General features: G+C 31.0%; 1 protein-coding gene across 6 annotated transcripts in view; it reads right to left on the bottom strand.

The window, feature by feature from the left end:
* Nucleotides 1-3,178: 3,178 nt before the first annotated feature.
* Nucleotides 3,179-21,936, bottom strand: part of LOC134708507 (NGFI-A-binding protein 1-like) — a 56,696-nt gene continuing 37,938 nt past the window's right edge. For 4 of the 6 annotated variants that reach the window (XM_063569117.1, XM_063569115.1, XM_063569114.1 and 1 more), the window contains exons 2-11: nt 15,797-15,919; nt 14,176-14,313; nt 13,159-13,427; nt 9,488-9,643; nt 8,885-9,004; nt 6,995-7,128; nt 6,240-6,363; nt 5,372-5,565; nt 4,474-4,517; nt 3,180-3,935 (exon numbers count right to left, since the gene is read on the bottom strand). In XM_063569117.1, coding sequence (XP_063425187.1) covers nt 3,562-3,935; nt 4,474-4,517; nt 5,372-5,565; nt 6,240-6,363; nt 6,995-7,128; nt 8,885-9,004; nt 9,488-9,643; nt 13,159-13,427; nt 14,176-14,313; nt 15,797-15,896 — 1,653 coding nt within the window. In that variant the 5' untranslated portion in view covers nt 15,897-15,919 and the 3' untranslated portion in view covers nt 3,180-3,561. Of the gene's footprint in view, nt 3,936-4,473; nt 4,518-5,371; nt 5,566-6,239; nt 6,364-6,994; nt 7,129-8,884; nt 9,005-9,487; nt 9,644-13,158; nt 13,428-14,175; nt 14,314-15,796; nt 15,920-21,936 lie in introns of all 6 variants that reach the window. The other 2 variants (XM_063569112.1, XM_063569113.1) reach the window with 2 other exon arrangements.

Genomic DNA, 21,936 nt, shown 5'->3' on the forward strand with positions numbered 1-21,936 from the left:
TAAACTCCAAATTAAACTCCACAAGGTGAACCAACGCCTGTATGAATCATTTCGATAGAGTCCCTGAAGTGGATACCTTGGTATGCCGGGTTGTCAAATTATGTAAATCATAGCAAATAAAATTGCAGACCATTTGAAGTGTTGTTGTCAATTTAGAAGTATTAAACTCCAAATTGTACACAAGAAAAATAATACAAGACTTACAAAAGCCAGAGGCTCCTAACTTGGACAGGCGCAAAAATGTGACTTGGTTAAACATGTCTATGAGATCTCAACCCTCCCGCTATACCTCTAGCCAATGAAGAAAAGTAAATGTACACGCTGAAATGTCTTTTCTCCTGTACTGTTTTTATTGTGTTAAGATTCTTTTATAGCCACCAAACAGTGCCACTTTGACTCATTGTTGAAGTCCATTGAGTGACCTGTAATTGATTTAATCAATGTTTTTTTTATCAAGTTGGGTAGTTGGTCTTTTTGGCAATCATACCACATGTCCTCATTTTATATCATGGGCGAAAATTTTATACAATCCTTCAAAGCTGAAAAGTTTTTGCTCTTGTATAAGACCGGCCAGCACATCAATTTGAAAATATCTCTCTGAAGTTGGATAAATATAGATTTTACCACTGCATCGGGTGTAATACAATATTTATCCACTCGAGACAGCTAAATTTTCAAATTTAAAACGCAAGGCTTGCCTGAGCATTTTAAATATTTAAAATTTAACTGTCAAGTGCGAATAAATATCGTATTACACAAGATTTGTTGGTGGAATCTGTTTCTCTAATGATTTTCTAACATTATGCAGGCACACTTATTCCTTCTTTTCGAATGATCTGCAAAAAGATGTGTTCTTTCTATGTGACGTCATCAGGCATGGTTGCCTTTTTTTATGCCGTCACAATAGGAATTTCAGAGGAAAGCAAAAATATTTGACGTCATAATCAGATTTTAACAAATGAAGTACTGAAATCAAATGATCCACATGTTGATTACATTTTTGTTATACAATGGGTGCAGAAAGGGATAAATTGAAGAGATTATACAATGGGTGCAGAAAGGGATAAATTGAAGAGATTATACAATGGGTGCAGAAAGGGATAAATTGAAGAGATTATACAATGGGTGCAGAAAGGGATAAATTGAAGAGATTATACAATGGGTGCAGAAAGGGATAAATTGAAGAGATTATACAATGGGTGCAGAAAGGGATAAATTGAAGAGATAAACTGTGTAGCAGATGACGATGAAGATAATTGGGTTAAGCTGTAAGTTTACCCAAACCATCAATGTGTGTGATGTAGGTCAAATAAGTTTTCTACCCGAATCAAATTATTAACAAGTTTTGGCTGACTGTATATATTTGATTTGTTCAAGGACTTGAGAGAAAAGTTCCTTAACCTAAAAATAGAAGAAGAAAAAACAATTTGGAATGTACATCTGTACTGCGCTACTATTTATATAACGAGTTAACCTGTTTATTGAAACAATTAAAAAGTTTTTTATAAATAAATTTATTTTCATCACAAACATCATTGCTCCCATAATTCAACATTTTATTAATTGTTTTTATATCAATAAAAAAATTCTGACATGATTACATTTAAAGTCTATGAACAGACATAACATTTTACAATAATTTAAAACAACATCGAAAACAAAAAATACAGTCATTTAAAATGATCTGATGTTAAATGCATTATTTCTATCATTTATGCAAGGAACTATTGTAAACTGATGTAAGAATGTGGGTCTGGTTTTGGTAAATCCACTTGCAAAATAAATCTCATTGGAAGTACTTAATCTGATTATAAATAGCTGATTCTTTTTATGGTAAAATTTCTATGTAGTGTCTATTTGCCTATTACATATTTGATCTAGTAATTAGAATTTTATATATGTGCAGGTCTTTAATCTTTTAAGTTAATCAAATCTTTTAATTAAATTTCATATTTCAAAAGCTTATAACTTTTGCGAAAAAATGCAACAGGGTTATAATTGCATTTTAAATTTGGTATTACTAATTGAATTAAACATAATTATTCTTAATATCTCAAAAATTAAAATAGCATTTTTGAAAAAATAGCAATAATAAATGGATGCAATAATTTCTGAATTTACATTACTTTGACTACAATCCACTTATAATGCTCTTAGATAAAGTTGTTCCGATTTAAAACCCTGTGAATAATTCTATTTATTTTCTTCAAAATCTCAAAAAAGATGTAGAACTATATCTGTATGCATAATAAAAATCAATGAAGATATTGAAAAATTATTATGATGCCTCCTTAACAAAGACAAGAATGCACAAGCTAAATAAATCTTGCTTGCTTTACTGATTATAACTGAACTTTTTATCGAAAGTTTTTATGATCAAGGTTTTACTACTGGTATCACATAAATTTTACATTACTTCTGGTATAACATTAATTTTACAATATCAATGATCAATGAAAATAAGGTCATGGTCATATGTATACTGGCAGACAAACAGGTACACTAAACAAGCATTCCATACACCAAACACATACATATATATGACTTATTGCTTAAAGTATGTGACAAACAGACCTTATCATGAAAACTATTAAATGGTAAACCTATCTAAACATGAAAATGAAACAAGGTCAGATGAACCTTGCCAGGCAGACATGTACACCTTACAATCATTCACAAATTGCTTAGAGTATAAAGTGGCAGATCCAAGGGGCGTAGAGTACTTACCCTTAGATTGAAAAATATATCATCTTTTATCATATCCAAATATTTTTAAGCTTAAAAATTAATGTCCTCTTTAAAAAAAAAATCCTATATCCACCCTTGGTATCTGGGAAATTGACTCAACCAAGAAAACAATTTCAACTGAGAGGGTCTTAATATAATCAATCTGCAAATAAAGTGTATTTTGTAGTAACTGTAAATTCAGAAATTATTGCTGTTTTTATTATTACGAAAAATGTGACAGGGTTGTAATCACAATAAGTTAAATTCGCATTTTGATTTTTTTTATATGAACTAAACAGACTTTTTTTCAATATAGCAAAAATTAAAATCGCATTTGAGTCTACAAGGACAAAATCGCAATAATAAATGTACGCAATAATTGATTGATTGATTGTTGTTTGTTTGAGGTGAGAAGTTTGAAGTTTTATGACATAATAATTAATATAACTATGAAAATCAGATATAAAGTATCTGTAGTCATTAACCTAATTATCATCAACAGAAAAGTCATAAATCTCATTTTCAACAATATATAAATAGCACTCAAGTTATAATATTTCACATAAATATGAAAAGTACTCAATTTTTACATCATACCTTAGTTATAATAAATTAGCAACAAACTTAACGTAAAAATTCTCATTATCAATTTACAATTTTCCTTACTATCAATCTGTGTTACCAAAATCAACAAAATGATAATTGTGAATTGAGGTAAAATGGCTTATGAAAGATGAAAACATCTTATGTTAAGGAGATCAATGTGACATGATCAGTTAAAATATGACTTATTACAAAACAATATGAACACTTAACAAAATCTGAGAATTTTTTTCAGGAATCTCCATTTACAGGAAGTTCATTTGTCTTTCCATCTTCACAAGTGTCACTAGTCACATGATTATTTTGTGGACTTTCATTGGCTGGATTTTTTACTATAGAATTTTGAGATTGTCCATTATTATTGTTGAATGTTGGAATATTAGATGGTTCCTCATCCTCTTCTCCTGGTACTTGAAGCCCTTTCAATTCTTTGGCAAAATCTGCCATTCCGTATTGCTGTGCAATTCTAAGTCCCTCATCAAACAATGTGTCATTCAATAACTTTGTCTTTGCATTTGGGTCGAACTGTGCACGTAAATGTGCAGCAAAATCATCTCCATCCGCAGAGTTAGATGGGGAAGATCCACCACTTTGTAAATCTGAGCCTAAAAAATCAAAATAATATTATATTTATCATGTTTTTTGTCATATAGAATCTAAAGTATGTTCTAATGTACTGTATCTAATAATTATAATCAGAGCGAGAGGAGATTGAAAGATTAGTATGAAAGTGTGAATGGTGAATGATCGTGTTAAATTATGTAATGCTTGAAAGGGCCCTGTGACTAGGAAATAAAGAATTTGAAATCATACAATTGTGGAAACTACAAAAGTTTTATCATTCTATAGCCAATATAAACTTACATTGTCTCATCACACTGAGAAAGTACATATTCACAAACTTGTGTGAAAACAACTCAATCTCCTAATAAAACTGGCATGGTTATTAAGTTTCAGCAGGTTACATGTATAAGGAAATACTACAACCTATTGGAATTATTGAACTTATTATTCAGACAATAAGTAGAATTCTATAAACATCTTAGTAGTTTTATTACCAAAAACATCAACATTTAATGCAGAATAAACAACAATATATTCATTGCAGTATTTAATGATCTTTAATGTTATCAATTGACTTACTAATATCATCATCATCAAAACCAAGTTTGGGCATCCTGGAAAATCTGAAAAATAGGTAGAAAAAAACATGTTTTAGCAGGCATAAAAATCTTGGTTAAACTCATAAATCTATGGACATGAATCACACCACACATCATTAAATAAATTATTACAACAAATTATTTCTTACAGCACTTTTACATGATTTCAAAATCAAAGCACAGAAGTGCTAGAAAGGCTGGTGTTATCCAGTGAAGTGACCCTTATGCTAATGCTGTCAATTTGTCTGTAGATTTTCCAAGTATACACTTTCTTTATGTCAGATGTGCAAACTCATTTCCTATTATTGCGTTTGGTAACAACAATCAGTCTAGATTGAATTATAAGTCCTCAATTGTTTTATGACAAACTGACGTTTTATCTCACTAGCCTGTGATCACTGAGGTTGTGAGTTTCAATCCCACAAGAGCAGGTGTGTTTTACTTCAATCTTAATTGACAAGGATTGTCAGTTTTTCTGCTGATGACTATGGACTATGGTTCTCTCCAGGTAGTCTACTAAAATCAATTAGTGAATTCAAAGTGGTGGTAAAGGCGGTCATTTCTCTCCTTGCTTAGAAATATTTCCAATATCAATTGAAGATGAGCCAAGAACCACTTTTAAAAAAAAACCAAGAAGATTAAACAATTGAAAAGCTGCATAAATGATGGTTCATAAACTGCACTTTTATCATAAAAGCATACTTCAAGAGTTAACAACACATATGCTTATAGGGACTTATAAAACATGTACTATTATTGCTTATTTATTACCTGTATAGGGATTACAACTCACAATGGAAAACTCAAGCTTTCAAGCAGAAACAAAATGGCTAAGCTAAGACTATGCTCCAGGTTTTAGAATACATGTATTGACTTACTTATTTATTTTCTTCATTTCTGCCTGCTCAGACAGTAGTTTTTCCAGTTTAGTGACATTCTGATCATACTGATCCTGAAGAGGTTTAGCCGTGTCTATATCACCTCTTTCCTGGGCTGCCTGTATCTGCTTTTTAAATTCATCTTGAGTCTGATTCAGTGAACCTATTTCTTTTATCACAGCTGACATTCTATCCTAAATTATAACAATTGGCTATTTTAATATCCTATCCTAAGTCAATCAGTTAAAATACAATGTACTAACTTTAGACAAAGATACAAATTTCCTAATGAGTTTGAAATTTATATCTGTAACATTTATTTTTCATATTTTAAAGAGATCTCATTAAATACATTCTGTTGAAAGATGATGGTCAACAATAGTCAAAACATCTCTGAATTAAAAGATCAATTGTTAACATCAAACAGGTAACAAAATGCCAAGAACAAAATTTATTCACAACCCAATACTGGATGGTAACAAGCAAAACAATATAAGGAATCAATCGTCAGTTCTGGCTTTTGTACAAATTGTCTTCATTACTTGTATTAACTATAGAGTCCTTTAAAAGTTAAAAGCCAATCACAGAGTCTTAATAGATCATCTGTAAGCATATCTTTCTGAATCTTTTTTTAGAAATCTGAGAGAGACAATTTGTTGTCTTCAATATGAAGCATACAATTTATGATGATGAAGGAAGTTTTAACAACCTTGACTGGCTTTAAGCCCTCATATGGTCAGAGAAGATTTACGGTATAAATTTTGTCAAAATGTGATCTAGTTAATAAATTGACAAGAATAGTAGTTTTACATATAAATCATTAGACCATTATATAGGAAAATAACTTCTAGGTTTGATAAAAACTTACATTCATCACTTGTGACCTTTCGAACTCAAATGGAACATACATTCCAGGATAAGTTTCTAACATTTTTAAGAAAGTTGGATCCAAGCGTGATCTCTTTGCTGAAGGTAAAACTGTTTCACCAGACCTGTTGATAAGACAAATATGTTACAGAATAATACTAAAATAGGTACACAAAAATAGAGTAAATAACAGAATAAAACTAAAATAGGTACACAAAAATAGAGTAAATATTACTACTTAAAATAAAAGCTTCTCAAATCAGTTTACAGAACATTTTACCTGAATTTCTTCATACATTTATTTTCAAATAATATTTTTTTATAAATAGTCAATTAATTTTTTTCTTGATCACATTTTGATGGTCCATGGAATAAGTACCAGTAATAAGATTCAAGTAATTATTACTAATATTTAAGATATAGCAATAGCTGGTTTTGTATATTTCTGATGATGTTGAAGGCGAGAAAGGATGGATTGGTGATCTCATATAGATATAAAAGTGCTTTTTATTTTTGCTTTGGGTTCAACAAAGTTTACATTTATTTTATGTCAAGTATCAATACAGGAAATGCCTTCTTTTTCATCAAAGATAGAATTTGCATCAAATTTAGCAAAATTGGCCGTACATTGACCTATAATGGTTGAACTTTTTTTTAAATTTTTATTTGGATGAAGAGTTGTCTCATTGGCACTCACACCACATCCTTCTATATCTATATACATTTTACCGTGCTGAAGTTGTTGAAGATATTAACCTAGAATGTCCTTTTGAGTATTGGTATCCACTATCTTTAACCACCTGTCTGGCCAAGGGGAATAAATCTTCTCGTCTTGTTAACAGGGTTGGCATATGTAAACATAGCTGTGCTGCTGCTTCATTTACTGAAATCTGAAATCAGTCATAGGATATTAAAATTCATCTATATGTTGAAATTTTTAAAAACCAATCACTACAATGTAGTTATTTGTTTATAAGTAAAATACAAAATTGCAATAAAGAATAATCCTATATCAAGTCTATTCAATTCATATCTAACAGCTATCCAAAGGTTCCTACTCATTTATCATGTGGGTCAAAATAGAATATTTAAAAAATGCATGTCAGCTTCTAATTTCTGTTATAATAATAGAGCCAGTAAGGCATGCAAGTGTCCTGTAGATGTTTTATTAAATGGAGTATAATGTAGTAACAGGAATACTGGTACTGCTATTCTTTTGCTCATTGAATAAATTTTAAGAATGATATAGAAAAATAATCTTACAAAGAATAATTGTCTTAAATATTAGAAGATGTAGTACAAGTGTCGTTGAAACAACTTACCATCCAAGTCACAGTTTGTAAAAGTAAACCATGTTTGAAAGAGGAAAATTTATATCTAAATCAATTATCTTAATTCTCAGAATCTATTTGATATTTTTAAAATCTTATTTTTTTTAGGTAAAGATGATACATAAACTTATTTTTTATTCTGAATCAGCAAGTGTATTAAACATGTGTTGTATCAAACACCAACTAACAGACTGTCAAAAAACTACAGTAAAACCAGATGTTACAGTACAATCTGTCCACAGATTGTCAAGGGAAGAGTTTTTCTTTGTTGAATACCTAATGGTGCATTACTAATATGTACTTCATTGAGAATTATTAAAATCTTGTCCTTGTTGAACTTAAGTTAGTTAATTAATGAACATCTTTTCCCTCTCTTATAATCAAGTGGTGTACTTTTAGTAAGTTAAATAATGGAAATCTTGTCAAAAGAAATACTGTAAATTCAGAAATTATTGCATGCATTTATTGTTACAATTTTGTCAGTTTTGGACTAAAATAGGATTTTAAAAGTTGCAATTTTGAGAAAAATCTTGTTTTAATTCATATAAAAAAAAATGCAAGTTTAAATAATTGCCATTATAACCCTGTTGCATTTTTCCCAATAAAAAAACCAGTGCAATAATTTAAACATCGCAATAATTTCTGAAATTACAGTAGAACATACATATTTGACTGTTAGTGTCCCCACTGTTTATTATTTTTAATTCACAAAAACGAAATTAATTATTTAAAACTAAGCTCTTAAATTTAAACAAATTAGCATTACAAAATAAAGTTAACAATATAATTTTTTAATAAAGTAAAAAACATTTCAGTTTGTTAATTATTTATTTTCAAGTGCACATTTAAATTCAGATTTAATTGAGACAAAAAATCAAACATTTCAGCAGGAAGATACTATTACTATTACTTTTCTCTTTCTGTCTGACCATTTGAAATCTGTAATTTTTACAAGAATTTTTCAAAATTGTTATTCGAATATAGATTTAGTACCTGAAGAAAACTTGCAGCAATACCTAACCTGTTATTTAAAAGAGCATCAAGGAATTTTGAAATACCATCTTGTTTTTAGAATTTATAGCATCACATCCATAACATAATGTATAAGAAATTCAGATATCATCAAATTCAAGCAATATAGCATTACATTACAATGTGAATCAACTAATCACATAAAAGAAATAATTAAAGAAAAACACTGAGGAAATTCTTGACTTCGGACATGCATATGCACATAGGGATAGGTGCAATTGATTTTTTTTCATGAACAATTCATCTCGACAGTAATATGACACATAAAACCAACAACAATTACCTCATGCATTGACATAGGTTTAATATTTTTCCTCTTGGAATCAAATCTGCCATAGATTGCTGCATATTTTCTCATCTCATCCAATCTATTAGGAGAATCATCTGGCTGTTGTTGTAGAGCCTGTTTCAAGAAATCATAATAATGGGATAATATTGAACCTTAAATATTGTACAAAAATATGGTTTGCATATCCGAGTTGTATTTATTGTGGTGGTGTTTTTATTAAGCTAAATCTAAAACCTAGAAGTGGTCCTTCTCTCCATTCAAGGCTCTTACTCTGTGTCTAAATGCAGTAATTTTGATAAATGTTTGCATTGATTAGATTTTGTGTGTTTTAATAAAAGCCACTTTTAAGCTCCACTTTTGAACTCTTTTGTGGCAGCCAGTTTTTATCCTAAATGTTTGCAAGGGAGATAAGAGTTACTATTAGTGTAAGAAAGAACAAAGACATTCTCATTTAGACAAGAAAACTTTACTGTCATAGCAATTAAGTTCATTTTTTGTACTGATTTTCGGCAGGTTGACTCCTTATCACCAATATACTAATACGAGTTGAGGTAACCCAATTTGAGATGGTTCTGACACTTCACATAGAATACCTACCATTATGTCTTTGTTGATTTGTTTCTTCATATTGAGAGGTTTGGCCTCAAAGTAAGGTATAGCCTTAGCAATATTTGTTGCTGCTTCTGCTATAGCGTTGATCTGACTCTCTACCAGCACTGGGGTAGGAATAGGGGATTGGGAATGATTAATTTCCTGCAAAATAAAATACAGAACTTTTATAACCTCATGATATAAAGTGACTGTCTATCAGCAATGGGGTAAGATTAGGGGATTGGGTATGATTCTGTTCCTGCAAAATAAAATACAGAACTTTTAATACATATATAAAGGGACTCTCTACATGGATAATATCAAATGACCCTTCTCATGTTAATACAAAACTTGCAACACTAATCTGTCCAAGTTTTGTAGCAGTCCATGAAAGTTTGACAAAGTTATTGACACAAGACTAATTAAATGGTAACATTAAAAAGCTAAGTCCATATATTAGAATTGATTTCATGCATTATTAGCACAGCTGGAAAAAAAATTCTTGTCAGCAGTGCTGGAAAAAAGTAAAAACACAAAAATACCGAACTCCGAGGAAAATTCAAAAAGGAAAATCCAAATTCAAAAGGCAAAATCAAAAGTCCAAACACATCAAACGAATGGATAACAACTGTCATATTCCTGACTTGGTACAGGCATTTTCTAATGTAGAAAATGGTGGATTGAACCTGGTTTTATAGCTAGCTAAACCTCTCACTTGTATGACAGTCGCATCAAATTCCATTACATTGTCAACGATGTATGAACAAAACAAACATACTCAAAGAGTAAAAATGTCAACAATAGGGGTACAGCAGTCAATATTGTGTAACTTTAACTTATAAATAACATAAGAATGTGTTCATAGTAAACAGATGCCCCACTGGCACTGTCATCTTTTTGTTCAGCTGACCGTGAAAATTGTGGTCAAAACTCTAATATGGCATTGAAATTATAAATATCATATCATGGCTATAGGGAACATGTTTACTGTGTTTCAAGTAGATTCCTTCTGCTGTTGTTTTTTATTTTGGTCGGGTTGTTGTCTCTTTGACACATTCCCCATTTCCATTCTCAATTTTATTGACTTCAAATTCATCAAAACTACCTTGACCAAATTTTAACACTGAGACGGAACAGATGAACTGACAAACTACAAATGAATGAACAAACAGACTAACGCACAGAGTGGGATATACTAAGAATAAAAAATATAAAATGTTTTTTTCTCAAATTTAGAAATATGGATAGTTTTATTCTTTCACAAATATACAACAATTAAACCATACCTTACAAAATTACAGGCATGAAAGGTCGGTTGGAATAACAATTTACTAAACACAATTGTTATCAAGTTACTTTGAAGAAGTTCCAATAGGCAAAAAAGACTGTATCATTACAAACCTGATATTTATCACAGAGATTATCTTCTGTTATTACAACAACTTGACTTGATGAGTTTTGTTTTTTGAGTTAATATCTTGATAACTCATATAAAAGGAATATTTGAGATGTTATATTATACATCAACTTTAGATGAATTTTTAATTTTTAGATAATAAGACATCAAGATTAAAAAATGTAAGTCTAAATTTAGTTTTTGAGATATAATTTTTATCTGTTAACAAATTCGTTGAAGAATCTTTTGTTAAGGAGGTATTTTTTGTCTTATCAGATTTCACTATTACAGATAAGCATTTTCAGGGAAATAAATGAAGCCAATAATTCTGGAAAACACATTTTTTATGGCAAAATTCTATAATTTATTCACTATATCTGAAGACATTTTAATTGGCATAAACTATAATAACGAGATCATCTAACAGATTTATTGGTTGAAAAAAACCCCATCCACAATAATTCTTGATGACCAAATATGTAAAACTTTACAAGCTAGAATTTTCCCATTGTATATTTGCTTCGATTTCAATAAAATCTCTCTGTATTTTAGAAATATGTATTAAATATATTAAGTTTAACAGATTTTAAAAATTCATTTCAGTCATGCAATATTATTACTTATGTACAACATACAGTCAGAGGTCAAAAATGATTTATCACTCAATAAATTCTGCTATATATTTTATGTAAAATCACACTTAAATAATTTTTTTCCAAATGAGATTTCTTGTCTAATTTGAATAAAGTTGTACCATTTAATACATCTGCAGTTACTTTCAACAATTTTTATAAATATATTTGTATGATTTGTATTTTTTAGAAATGATTGTTTTAGAAAAAGTCATATGTGAAATCCTGCAACAAATTGTATGGGTATAATGTATATAAAAGAATTGTGTAATTTAATAGCCATGGACTAGTATGCTACACACCTAAGTTTCGATGACAATTAAGATATTAATACATGCTCAAATTAAAGATATAAATTTAAACATGTACAAAATGTGTTCAGCTTATAGAGAATTCACTAGCTCCTTTAAACAATAGAGCTATATTTAGATTATGTAGTTTCCGTTTTTACATTTTATGGTCCTTTGTTAAATTGATTCCATTCTAAATGTGGTCAGTGAATGATTTTTTTTACGATTTTCTCACTTTTATTGGAAACTTTGAAAATCAAAGAAGAATTGTTTTCTTTGTTCAAATAAGTGCATATAGCTCTGAAATAATGTATTATAACTAGATAAATTATCTATTATTAATACAATTTTTAGAATCTACTGAATTATTTTTTTTGTGTCTTAAAGATTTTTAATATTTATGACCTGTTAACCAGAACACATGCACGTGGCAAATAACCATCTTAAAAAAAGCTGCGTGCAATAAAAATGAAGATTTTTTTCTTCCAATAAAAGCTTGAAATACAAAGAATTCATGATATTTAACAAATAAAAGTGCTTCATCAAAAAAAAGTTTTACAATTAGAATTAAAACTTTAAAAAAAAAACATCTATACTATATATTTTTTCTGGACTTCTCACTTAATAAAGTCTTATAAAAGTCCACTTTAAATATTTTAAATAAGAACCTTTATCAGGACTCCGGGATCAAAAGTTTTTAAGCTCAGGATTTCAGGATTGACCCTATCAGGATCCAGGAATTCTTTTTCCGAATTTCAGCATTTAAATTTATTTAGATTCAGGTCCTCAGGATTTTGCGTTTTTAAGCCCGAGATTTTGGGACCAGGACCCCTCCTTCCCCCTCTTAAATACAAATGAATTAACCACCATGGATAACTTTTTCATCAAATGATACCATTCCACATAATCATAATCCATATAGGATATTTCATTGTTAACTACAAATCTGATAGTCTGATATAGACGTAAGAAGGCAAAACATTTCAACAAACAGGTATAAAATAATAGAGGAAGAAACGTAAAAGGTGTCATTATGGAGGAAAGGACATCAACTTAAAAGAAAATTCATAAAAGCATTGACATTTTATAGTACTTTCTAGTATGATATAACTGATAACTCTTAAGAAATGTGTACCAGTTGTCCAACCGTTTATTGCCACTTGACATTCAGCAACCAATCAACCAATCAATCAATCAATCCAACACTTAAAATCCATATTCATAAGCATCTTAATTTTTGTAAGTTCAATTAAATATATGTTTCTATGAAAACCTTTCACTAACAAGTAGATTCATCTTTTTCTTCAATATCAATTTGAGCCCATTAGTATTTACTGAGCTATAAGAAAATTGACTCACTTCTTTGATTTCTGACTGGTTTCCCCCAACCATATTTGCTGGTCCTGGACTGGTAGTGGGTTGTATGAGAGGACTAGGGCTCCAGGATCTAGCATTCATTACTGGTGATGTAGAAGAATGCATCTGATATGGATTAGCCTGGTCCCTGTTGACTTGACCACCATTAAGATTCATTTTAGGTACAGTTTGACCAAGCTGAGAAGACTGGTTGCCTGTTGCTCCTGGGGGTGTTCCAATCATTGGCATTTGTATCTGGCCCTGGAAAGCAGCTGAAAAATTGATACAGTTTCAATGTATTTGATGCAGAATTATTTATATTTATAAAACTACTTCCGATTTTATTGTTTACTGTATATTTATTTATTTTCTTGGGTACCAACTTTTCGTGGATACAGTAAAATTCCTGGACATTTAATTTGAGGGTTTTGGCAAAGTTTGTGTATATTCTTTTTAAAAAAATGTGATTTGTTGAACATTTAAATTTGTGGTTGCTCTGTACCCACGAAATCCACGAAAATTGGTATCCAACAAATATTTTGAATCCACAGTATATTTCAATTCCAAGTGTAATTTCCTCATTACATTTTCTCTTTACCATTAAACAAGACATAAGCTGTATCAGATCTATGTGGTATAAACTATGAATGTTTTGTTACATCAAACTGTACATGGTGGACAATGGATCATCTTTCCATGACCACTTTTGCTTTCAAATACAAATACAAATTTTAAATATATACTGACAAAATTCATCTATTTTAGAGAGTACATTTTATACTACATTTTCTGGATTAAGCAAAGATATATATTTTCACATATACTAATGTACAGAATGCATACTGTATGATCTTATATTATATTTGTATTTTGTTGATCAATTTAATTTGTGCTAAACCTTTACCTAAAGAATCCTTCAAAAATAGTTCCCCACCAATGAACCAACAGTATTTAATAAGAAACAACTGGTTGAGAACCCTTGATCTCTTAAACAGTTTGAGATATGAACTTTGAACTTACCAGGGTTAGCTACCCATTCTTGTAGAGCTTTCTGTAATCTCCGGACATGTAAAGGTTTACTGGCCATCCCTACCAAAGCCATAATCTCCAGAAACTCCTCCTCTCCAGCCTCACATAACTGTTGTACATCATCTCCACCTGTCAAATTTAGTCAGCAAATATTACAATGTCAAATTAACACACAAAGGGGTAACTTCCGTGAGCATGATGAGGACATCATTACAAGTCAAAACATCAATAGCATGATATAAGAAAAACACATAACAAATCAATTACAAACAAACCGCGACAAAGTTACTGAGAATTGTTGAAAATTACGCACTTACCACAGCCCTATCCAAAAATCCTGGGGAGAACACTGATTAAGGGGCATAACTCTAGAAAGGTAAAAGTGATGCCATCAAAATTCAAATTTGATCTGTGTTTTGTGGTAATAAGCAATGTGTATAAGTTTCTTACATCTGGTTGAGGCAAACTTAACATTCCGCTTGGACATAAAAATATACTAGTAAAACTGTAATTTCAAATATTTAAGTGATGATTAAATATTGCAAAAATTTTGATGTGATAGGTTTGGCAAAGCTAAAAAAATAACATGTTAAATTTAGAAACAAGTTTTTGTAATTATGGTAATCAGTATTAACCGAAATAGTAATAGTGTATGCTCACAATCAGAATTTACAATCCATGACGTACATGTCATACAATGTTACATAATCAATTCATTTTTTATTTATTTTACAAGTTTACAATGTATCCGAATATGTACTTGAACAAGATGTTCCATGTTAAAAGTGTGCCATTCTCTATGTATTAAGATACCAGGATTGAAATTTTAAATGTGTGCCAGACGCGCTTTTCGTCTACAAACAACTCATCAGTGATGCTTGAATAAGAAAATGGCAAAAAGTCAAAAAAAAGTGTGAATTTGAAGAGCATTGAGGACCAACTTTCTAAAAACGTAGAATTTCGCCTCTTACCCAAATTGTCGGTTTTTTTAAATTTCCAAACCCTCAATTCTGGAGCGAATAAAAACCCATGACCATATTTCATCCTACTCACAATCAAATATTTGCTACTGGAAATTGACCAGACTTTAATTTATAGAATTTTGAAAGAATTTTGCATGAAATATGCAAAGTTCACCTGAACATGCTGTTAGACTTTGGTTCTGATAATTTTTTTTATCATGGCTCAAATGAAATTAATGTCAAACAGGAAGTGACTCTTAAAAACATGTATACTGTTCAACTAAAAAAGGTTTAGATAACGTGAAATCAATCAAATTTAGAATCCTTCCTCAATAGATATAGGAAGATGTGGTGTGAGTGCCAATGAGACAACTCTCCATCCAAGTAACAATTTAAAAAGTAAACCATTATAGGTTAAAGTACGGCCTTCAACACAGAGCCTTGGCTCACACCGAAAACAACAAGCTATAAAGGGCCCCAAAATTACTAGTGTAAAACCATTCAAACGGGAAAACCAACGTTTCTGAGAATAAGAGAACAACTATTACATGTATGTTTAGGAAAATTTGCTTATTATCATATCTCTTCCTTTATAAATTAATAGAAATAGTGTGCCTTCCTTTACCATATAAAATGAAACTTCAAAGTACCTTGACTAATAAACGTATCATAATACTGTAATAGATTAGCTCTCTGTAAAACTCTATGTAACTGCCATTCTGATGTATTCTTAGGTTGGTTTGTCGTCATCTCACCTTCGTAGAATGGAGGTTCTGGAAAAAATAAAAATAAAGTTAAGTTAGTCCCAATATAAAAATTACAAGATGTAGTATGATTGTCATTGAAAAACCAACAGAGTTTGAATGAAACAAGAGGCTCTCAAGAGCCTGAATCGCTCACCTTAATTCTTTTGGTTAAATCTCTCATCAATGATTATTTTGGCTTTTCAATTTATTTAAATGTTTTTTGGATCGTCCTATTTTCTTCAAAAGCCAAAAAAAAATAATCATTTTCTCCTATGTTCTATTTTAGCCATAGTAGCTATGTTTCTTGACATACAAGGAAATAAAATATAAAATTTATACTAGATACTCTGAAACTCATTTAGCCAAAGTTTGGCTGAAATTGATACAGCAGTTTCAAAGGAGAAGATTTTTTAAAGTAAGTCAACATGATTGTTGTGAACATTATTTCTTAACAACGTTGTACAGTTTCCCGGGTTTTGCAAGCTGATGACGTTGATGAGTACTTTTGTTTTGGAGACGTTAGACACGGGGTGTGGTGAAGTAAGGGCACGAAAAGAAAGGATTTTATAGTATGCTGTATTGAAGTGGTTTATAGAATATAGAGCTCCAGTGATTTAATACATCGGTCTGGCTTGTTATTATTCGTATATATTCAAATGAGCAATCCTTGGACATACTCTTAACTTTTCTGTCAGAAGAACTGTTCCATAGCATAGCATATATTTACGGACTTTATTCAGATTACTATTAAGTATTCAGGAACTGTGACATTTTATACCGATTTGTGATCATAATTTTATATGTGTTAATTAAATCATCATTTTCTACAACTTTCTCCGTTATCTCAAATATTTGTAGCTGAACGTTATAATTCTATTTTTGATATTTGTTTATGAAAAGAATCCACCGCTCGGACATTCCTCTTTTCATAACACTGGTGGCAGCGAACTTACCTACGTTTTGTGACAAGTAAATTGTGTTTTTAAATAAGATAAGAATAACGTTGGATTGAAGTATTTGAATACTGTATAGAAAGTTACCGTGTGCAGTATGAAGTGTGGATTTTACTGAAGCAAAAGACAACCGATTTTTTCAAAAAGAGGAGGAAATTGATATAAAAACAATGACAGATTCATATTCTCTTCAATTTGATGGAACAGGTTCATTTGAGGGATTTTGGATGCAGTTTTCAATTTATGCAGAACGTAATTGCTGGGACAATTATGACAAGGTTTGTTATTTTTTAATTGCATTGAGGAACCAAGCGTTAGAATACTCAGCACACTTGCCTATTGATATTCGTACTAATATTGAGAAACTGTATTCTTCTATGAAATGGCGATTTGGGGATAATGAAACACCCGGGATGTGCCGACTTAGACTGAGAAATGTGTCAAAATCGGAAGATGAATCTATTCAGGAATATGTTTGTAGAGTTGAGATTATGGTAAGGAAATCGTTTCCTGGAATAGACAATAATTTGTTGGTAAAGCTCACTACAGAATATGCTTTATCGGGATATACTGATTCCAGCGTAGCGTTGAATGTAATGATTAAGCAACCTGTCAACATTGGCGAGATTATAGAGGAAATGTATTGGCAGGAACTTTGTAAAGAGACTTTTCGTAAAGATACAGGGAATTCAAAACAACATGAAAATTTAAATAGTGACTTTTGTAAAAGAACGTGTGAAACCACGGATTTGCATTGTGTTTCGTCCATTAAGAAAGTGAGGACTTCTGTGAAGAAAATAAAGTGTTCAAAATGCAAAGAGAGAGGACATGTTAGACGGACATGCCCTAAAATAAAATTAATAGACCTGGTGACTGTTGAAAATCGTTTGAGGAAATGTATAAACAAACCAGAGATGAGAGACAAAGAACTGACATCTGGCAATATATTTAGTAAGGAATTGTGTTGTGCTAATGTAAAACGTTTGAAAGCATGTACTAAGAAATTCAAAATTCTTGATTCTAAACAGTCAGCCAATAGAATTAGGAGACATGGAGTTTGTTGTTTGTAGTATTACGATTATTATACATACGTGGTCTGATGAACTGTTATTTATTTCGAGGACGAAATTGTTTTAAAAAGGAGGGCAGTGTTGTGAACATTATTTCTTAACAACGTTGTACAGTTTCCCGGGTTTTGCAAGCTGATGACGTTGATGAGTACTTTTGTTTTGGAGACGTTAGACACGGGGTGTGGTGAAGTAAGGGCACGAAAAGAAAGGATTTTATAGTATGCTGTATTGAAGTGGTTTATAGAATATAGAGCTCCAGTGATTTAATACATCGGTCTGGCTTGTTATTATTCGTATATATTCAAATGAGCAATCCTTGGACATACTCTTAACTTTTCCGTCAGAAGAACTGTTCCATAGCATAGCATATATTTACGGACTTTATTCAGATTACTATTAAGTATTCAGGAACTGTGACATTTTATACCGATTTGTGATCATAATTTTATATGTGTTAATTAAATCATCATTTTCTACAACTTTCTCCGTTATCTCAAATATTTGTAGCTGAACGTTATAATTCTATTTTTGATATTTGTTTATGAAAAGAATCCACCGCTTGGACATTCCTCTTTTCATAACAATGATGAACAAATTGTGAAAAAAGTCTTTAAAGGGCAATAAGTCCTTAAGGGGTCAATTGACAATTTTGGTCAAATTGACTTAATTGAAGATCTTACTTTGCTGAACATTATTGCTGTTTACAGTTTATTTCTATCTATAATTATATTCAAGATAATAAACAACCAGATGCTTCGCAGGGCGTAGCTTTATACGACCGCAGAGGTTGAACCCTGAAAGGTTGGGGCAAGTATGGACACAACATTCAAGCTGGATTCAGCTCTAAATTTGGATTGTGATTAAATAGTTGACACAGCATAGGTTTCTGACACAGAATGAATGTTCTAATGAACTTAAAATTTTTGTTTTCTCTTAGAGCAATTCACTATGCTGTTCAATATTAATCCTCTCAAAAAAATGTTTGAAGAAATTTTCTTTTTATTTATGAAATTTCAAATGAGAAAAATTGAACCCAATTTTTTAATCACATCCCCCTTTCCCTTATTCCAAAACTAATCTCAATTAAAATATTCTAATGGAGTTTGCAACAATAACTACTCATTTAAATACATCATAAAATATTAAGATGTAAAAAACTGCTTGTTATCACTGAATGGTAAAGATTATTTAAATTTATCAGTTGGTAGTAAAAAGTGAATATACATTGTATATTGTATATAACAAAGATTTAAGTTGATTCTGGACAAAGAAAGATAACTCCAATTAAAAAAAAAATCTTGCAATAAGATATCACTTGCTTACTATTTTGGACAAAGAAAGATAACTCTAATTAAAAAAAAAATTGCTATTTCACAATATTGGGAAATTAGATATTTCTTGCCATTGCACAATACTGTGCAATTGAAAAGACTTGCTATTCCACAATACTTAATATAATAATTTTAGATCCTGATTTGGACCAACTTGAAAATTGAGCCCATAATCAAAAATCTAAGTACATGTTTAGATTCAGCATATCAAAGAGGCCCAAGAATTTAATTTTTGTTAAAATCAAACTTAGTTTAATTTTGGACTCTTTGGACCTTAATGTAGGCCAATTTGAAAACGGGACCAAAAATGAAGAATCTACATACACAGTTAGATTTGGCATATCAAAGAACCCCATTTATTCAATTTTTGATGAAATCAAAAAAGTTTAATTTTGGACCCCGATTTGGGCCAACTTGAAAACTGGGCCAATAATAAAAAATCTAAGTTCATTTTTAGATTCAGCATATCAAAGAACCCCAAGGATTCAATTTTTGTTAAACTCAAACTAAGTTTAATTTTGGACCCTTTGGACCTTAATGTAGACCAATTTGAAAACGGGACCAAAAGTTAAGAATCTACATACACCAGTTAGATTCGGCATATCAAAGAACCCCAATTATTCAATTTTGATGAAATCAAACAAAGTTTAATTTTGGACCCTTTGGGCCCCTTTTTCCTAAACTGTTGAACCAAAACTCCCAAAATCAATACCAACTTTCCTTTTATGGTCATTAACCTTGTGTTTAAATTTCATAGATTTCTATTTACTTATACTAACGTTATGGTGCGAAAACCAAGAAAAATGCATATTTGGGTTCCTTTTTGGACCCTAATTCCTAAACTGTTGGGACCTAAACTCCCAAAATCAATACCAATCTTCCTTTTGTGGTCATAAACATTATGTTTAAATTTCATTGATTTCTATTTACTTAAACTAAAGTTATTGTGCGAAAACCCAGAATAATGCTTATTTGGGCCCTTTTTTGGCCCCTTATTCCTAAACTGTTGAAACCAAAACTCCCAAAATCAATCCCAACCTTTCTTTTTGTGGTCATCAACCTTGTGTCAAAATTTCATAGATTTCTATTAACTTAAACTAAAGTTATAGTGTGAAAACCAAGAAAATGCTTATTTTGGCCCTTTTTGGCCCCTAATTCCTAAAATGTTGAGACCAAAACTCCCAAAATCAATACCAACCTTCCTTTTATGGTCATAAACCTTGTGTTAAAATTTCATAGATTTCTATTCACTTTTACTAAAGTTAGAGTGCGAAAACTAAAAGTATTCGGACGACGACGACGACGACGCCAACGTGATAGCAATATACGACGAAAATTTTTTCAAAATTTGCGGTCGTATAAAAACAGCAAAATTTCCTTAAAATTACCAATTCAGGGGCAGCAACCCAACAACAGGTTGTCTGATTCATCTGAAAATTTCAAGGCAGATAGATCTTGACCTGATAAACAATGTGACTCACGTCAGATTTGCTCTAAATGCTTTGGTTTTTGAGTTATAAGCCAAAAACTGCATTTGACCCCTATGTTCTATTTTTAGCAATGGCGACCATGTTTGTTGATAGATCTTAACTTCGGATACAATTTAAAAATAAGATACCCTAAGGAACATTCAGTTAAAGTTTGGAAGTATTTGGCCCAGTAGTTTCAGAGGAGAAGATTTTTGTAAAAGATTACTAAGATTTACGAAAAATGGTTAAAAATTGACTATAAAGGGCAATAACTCCTAAAGGGGTCAACTGACCATTTCCGTCATGTTGACTTATTTGTAAATCTTACTTTGCTGAACATTATTCCTGTTTACAGTTTTTCTCTATCTATAATAATATTCAAAATAATAACCAAAAACAGCAAAATTTCCTTAAAATTACCAATTCAGGGGCAGCAACCCAACAACGGGTTGTCTGATTCATCTGAAAATTTTCAGGCAGATAGATCTTGACCTGATGAACAATATTACCCCTTGTCAGATTTGCTCTAAATGCGTTGGTTTTTGAGTTATAAGCCAAAAACTGCATTTGACCCCTATGTTCTATTTTTAGCAATGGCGACCATGTTTGTTGATAGATCAAAACTTCGGATACAATTTAAAAATAAGATACCCTAAGGAACATTCAGTTAAAGTTTGAAAGTATTTTGCCCAGTAGTTTCAGAGGAGAAGATTCTTGAAATAGTTTACGACGACGACGGACGACGACAGACGACGGACGCCAAGTGATGGCATAAGCTCACTTGTCCCTTCTGGATAGGTGAGCTAAAAAAAGAAGAAAAAAAGTGCCACTTTAAGAGAAATCCCAGTTGTTGAAAGGACATTCCTCTATATAGATTTGATCATTGGTTTTCCTGTTTGAATTATTTTACACTTTGGGGCCCTTAAGAGCTTTCTGTTCAGTGTGCGCCAAGCTAGGTTCTGTGTTGAAGGAAGTTCTTTGACCTATAAAATTGTTTACTTTTTACACATTGTGACTTGAATGGAGAGTTGTCTCATTGGTACTCATACCACATCTTCTTATTTCTATAGGTCGGAATGCATGCGAAAGATTTGATACCCCTTGGGTAAGTCTTTTATATGTTAAGACCCCTAATAATTGCAACAGTAATACATGTACTAAGGTATACCATTGCAAAACAAAACAAAACAAAACATCTGCCCAAAGTCAAACCTACAAATA

Source organism: Mytilus trossulus, chromosome 2 (genome assembly GCF_036588685.1).
Source record: "Mytilus trossulus isolate FHL-02 chromosome 2, PNRI_Mtr1.1.1.hap1, whole genome shotgun sequence".
NCBI lineage: Eukaryota > Metazoa > Mollusca > Bivalvia > Mytilida > Mytilidae > Mytilus > Mytilus trossulus.